A 4,323-nucleotide genomic window follows, 5' to 3' on the forward strand; every position below is an offset into this window, starting at 1 on the left:
TGTGTCCCAAGTAGTTGCTTTTGCCGTTGCTGTTCCCTGGGCAGCTTGTCTTGTCCTTGTTCTTCCTCTTTTCTGTTCCTATTTTCAGTATTCCTGCTTCTCACTGCTTGATTCATGAGGGATGCGTGGTGGAGCTGCAGGTCCTGGTTCAAAAAAAAAGAGATGAGTACCAGTAAGTTCCTTAAAGAGGAAACAAAGGCTTGTTACGCAGCTTTGAACACGTCTGATGGCAGCTGACTTGCAGTTTCCTTCTAGAATTGAAAAGGCTCATCCAGGCTTAAGGCTTTGGCTTAGCATGTTTCAAAATGTTTGCTGGTTTTTATTAGTAATTATATTCAATGGTATAAACCTAAGTGATCAGATAACTTTTGTTTTTAACAGAATTGAACACGGCACTGTGGCTGGGTTTATCCAAGACTCAAGATGGTTGCATCAAATTCACCAATTTTAATTGTGCTGAAGTTCTTGGTCATGGTTGGCTGCCAGTTTGCTCCACAGTTGGCCTGTGTGATGTAACTAAAAGAGTAGCTGTTTCCTTACACCTTGAAATCATAGGATGCTTCTGAGGCTCTGAACATAGGAAATATTTTTGCCTGAGCAGTTACTTTTTTATTGCGAAAATTGATGAACACCCCCAAACCCTAGGAATCTTTGTCCAGAGGATGATGCTTTTGTAAAGAGCTTTGTTGACAATGTTCATGGCCTTTTGCTCTGCAGAAGTTTGGATGTAAAGTGCAGATTGAGAAAATGTTTGTGATTGTTTTGGTGCAAAGTACTTTTTAAAGAACTCTTGGAGTTCCTTTACTGGTTCCCGCAGTTCAAATCTTGTTTTATTCTTTGGTAGGTTGTTTTACCGATGCCTTAAAAGTAAGTTGAATGGGAAGAAATGGTGCGGAAGCGTACCATGGCAGGTAGGAATGTTTCATTTGTATTATAGTATCAGTTTATTCTAGTATGACTTCTTATTCTGCGTACTGTAATCACCTCTGAGATTATATAGTGAGAGAGTTTGTATTTTCTAGGTGAAAAGCTAGAGCTATCCTCAAAACGAGACTTCTGTTGCTCATAAATTCTGTAAAGTAATCACTGTTCTCTAGTCTTAGAAGAAACTTGGGTTTGATCTCTAGCTATCCTCTTCTCTTGCAGATGATGCTGTTGGGACTTGTTCCCCAAAAGCCCTGGGAATGAGGGGGGGGGGGGGGGGAAGCAGAAAACCAGCAGTTTTTGTTTTGTTTTCCTTGTAAAATGTTTATCCTGATCCTGTTAAAATGATAATGTGTCAGCTGACACAGGCAGTGCACAGGAACAACCACAAACCACGGGTGAAATGTAAAGAGTAGATTTATTTGTGTTACCTTGCAAAGCGGGGGAAAAACTCCACAGCAGTACTCAAGCAGGTTCCCACATATGGGGGGGTGAGGGGGGACACCAACGTAGCTCAGTCCTTGTGAGAGTAGAATCTCTGTGCCACCTGGTAAACTGAGGCAACTCTGCAACTGCACTCGGTCAGGTGCACGCACGCAGGCAGGGGAATAGGACCAGCAGAGCTCAGTCCTTGCGAGAGAGTGGAGAAGAAGGAAAAGCTCGAGCCTGCTGCTTTCACCTGTATTTCAAGGATTTCTTGCAGGCATTGTTTTCTGCTGTGCTTTGACGTTTCCCACAGCAGGTCAGGCACAGGCCTATGTTATCTGAGCACAGACGTTCTGCTTGCCAAGCACACAAGGCTGAGAAAACAATTAGCATGATGTCTGTGTTTTCCAGCACCTCAGCTGTTTGGTCTCTTGGGTGTTACAGATCTGCCTCCTTGCCCCATTCTCGCGGTATTTTCACACATTCCACTCCCTTGCTCAAGAGACCACTTCTGCTGGTGGGGCCTGGTGAAACTGGGGGTGTTTACTGGGGCTTTTAGCAGAAAGCAATTTTTGGAGGCATACAATAAATCCATATAGAAAGAGGAATGAACATATCTCTACAATAATGCTTTGAATCAAGTGTCCCATTCATCCTGTCACAGAATTGGACCACTCAGCCAGCCAGGTACCATCAGTAGATTGTTTCATTTGATGTATTAAGGCCTGGAGATATTGAGCATAGCCCTCTATGCTGACTTTCATCGATTTGTTGAAGCAACACATCTTCAAAATCAAAGCAGCATTTATGGTGTCAAGGGAGGGAACAGTCCACCGGCAGTCAGTTTTGTGAAGTTCACTGCCATACAGCCATCACCTACTTAGGAAAAACAGCAATGAGAAACATTAATATTGAAATCACTTAGCATAATATATAATTCTGTCATACAGCTATTGGGGTTAGCAAACCAATGAAACATTTTCTTGCAGAAATGTATCCCGGACATGTGTTTGTAAGAGTACAAAGCATGACGAGCCAGCCTGTGTTAGGAGAGAAAAACAGGAGTGTCATCCCCTTCTAGTTATACGTATGCCATTGCTCCAGCTCCTTCAGATAATATTACTCCAGGTTTCATGGTGTGAGGTGATTACCCACACAGATTGAAGAGCTGTGGCTTGCACTTTTTCAGGTTGAACTTCAGTTCAGTGTTGGGTATTAGTGATGTATCTTAATCACTATAGCTAACTGCGTGTAGTAATGATGAGGTGCATTACCCTGCTTATTTTCTTTGCTGCTCGAAACTAGAACATAATAAGCTTATCTTTTTAACTGTATGATCTTTATCATTGTATCATTTTGAAATAGACAGTAAAATAAGCATACTCTTTTAGTTGGTATCTGTGTCCTTTCTGTTGACCCTGTCAATTGGCATAACACTTGTATGTATTGCAGGATCCAAAAGCTACCAAAGTGTCAAGAGCCTTAGAATCTCAGCCCAACACAGCAGCTCTCGTCAATCCCAGTGGCCAAAGAAATCCATTCAAAGTGATAGACAAGAATTGTGAACCATCATCCTGGAAACAAATTAAGCAAGGAAATGGAGAGGAAAGTAAAGCAAAAGGAGTAAAAGCAGAGAAAGAGAGCATGCTGGTGTCACATAAAGAACAGAAATCAACCTCTGATTCCTCCATAGAGAAAGAACCTCTAGAAGGGCTGAAAACTAAAATAAAGCAGTCCATGGGAAATAGGATTGATGCAGAACTTGAGGAAAGCACAGTGTCTGGACATAAGCTTGGTGTTTCTGAGACTTGGAAAGGGAAAAACACCCTTTTGGAGGAAGAGAAATATGGTGGCAGGGGCAGGGAATCCAAGAAGTCTTCTGAGTGTGTGGAGAAAGAGACAGGTGGGAGATCAAAGCTCTTTCCACTAATTCCTGGAAAGCGAAGTACAAGTACCAACCCTCCAGAGGAAGAGCAGCTCAGAGAGACAAGTTTAAAAAGCTGTGGGGATAAAGAAACCAGAGAGAAAGAATACATTGGTGGAAAGAATGCAGAGATGAAACTGATGTCTAAAGAAGATGCGGTTTCCCCAGCAGTACCACAATCGGCATTGCAAGCTGCTGCTCTGAAGGCAGAAGCAGAGGCAGCGCCACCCAAGACACAAATCAGACCAGGGCTGGGACAGCCTGCTGATGAAGTCTCTGGCAGTGACACTGATGGACTGAGATTTGTTTATTCCTCATTAGGTAAAAATAAACCTGCGAAATCAGTTGAGGCTTTGCAGTCAAGAGAGATTCCTGCAGGAAAATCAGGGAAGAGCAGGCAGGGGACATCTTTGCCAGGAGCTGCAGCATCACATCACATGGAAGGACCCCAGGACCCTAAAGCTCTTCACAACCATCTTGCAGTCCAGCTGAAGCAGAAGAAGGTCATTCATTGCATCTCTCTTATTCTTTTTTTCGGTTCTGTGTTCAGAATGACTCCCCTCACTTGTGACAGGCATCAGAATATGGTATCCACTCACAGCAGAAACTCAAAATATTTGGATGCTTTAGGAAGGTGGGGCAAGGGAGGGAATTCAGCCTAGGCACTGGCTAGTTGTTTTATGAGTTGTTTTATTGTATCTATGAGACAATTCCCCACAAGGTAATACAACCTTCTGCATTTGAGGGTGCTCAGTTTTGACCTGCTTGAGGTTACATCTGCCTTTTACCCAGAAAGTAATTTGTGCAAGATGGAACAACGCACAGACAGCTTAACCTTTTTAAATAACATGGCTGATTCTGGTGATCTCTCTTGGCCCTGTGGACTAAGAGTCATCTGGTCATCCAAGCTCATGCTAAGATGAAATAAACTACCCGACTGCTTTTTTAATAATTGCCAATAATTATGTTGCATAGTTTTTATTATAAAAACCTCTGTTTGCCTGGAGCTCAGAACAGAACCTTGAAATAAACAGTCAGAACTGTCATTC

General features: G+C 42.7%; 1 protein-coding gene across 1 annotated transcript in view; it reads left to right on the forward strand.

Moving 5' to 3' along the window:
* Positions 1–88: 88 nt before the first annotated feature.
* The window catches only part of TTF2 (transcription termination factor, RNA polymerase II), a gene marked incomplete at its 5' end in the record, with an annotated part of 20,913 nt that continues 16,678 nt past the window's right edge, over positions 89–4,323 (forward strand). The window contains 3 exons of the mRNA XM_010082480.1: positions 89–172; positions 845–911; positions 2,803–3,777. Of these exons, the coding sequence (XP_010080782.1) occupies positions 89–172; positions 845–911; positions 2,803–3,777 (1,126 nt within the window). The remainder of the gene's footprint in view (positions 173–844; positions 912–2,802; positions 3,778–4,323) is intronic.

The sequence above is a fragment of the Pterocles gutturalis genome, unplaced genomic scaffold, assembly GCF_000699245.1.
Source record: "Pterocles gutturalis isolate BGI_N339 unplaced genomic scaffold, ASM69924v1 scaffold34829, whole genome shotgun sequence".
Classification (NCBI taxonomy): Eukaryota; Metazoa; Chordata; class Aves; order Pterocliformes; family Pteroclidae; genus Pterocles; species Pterocles gutturalis.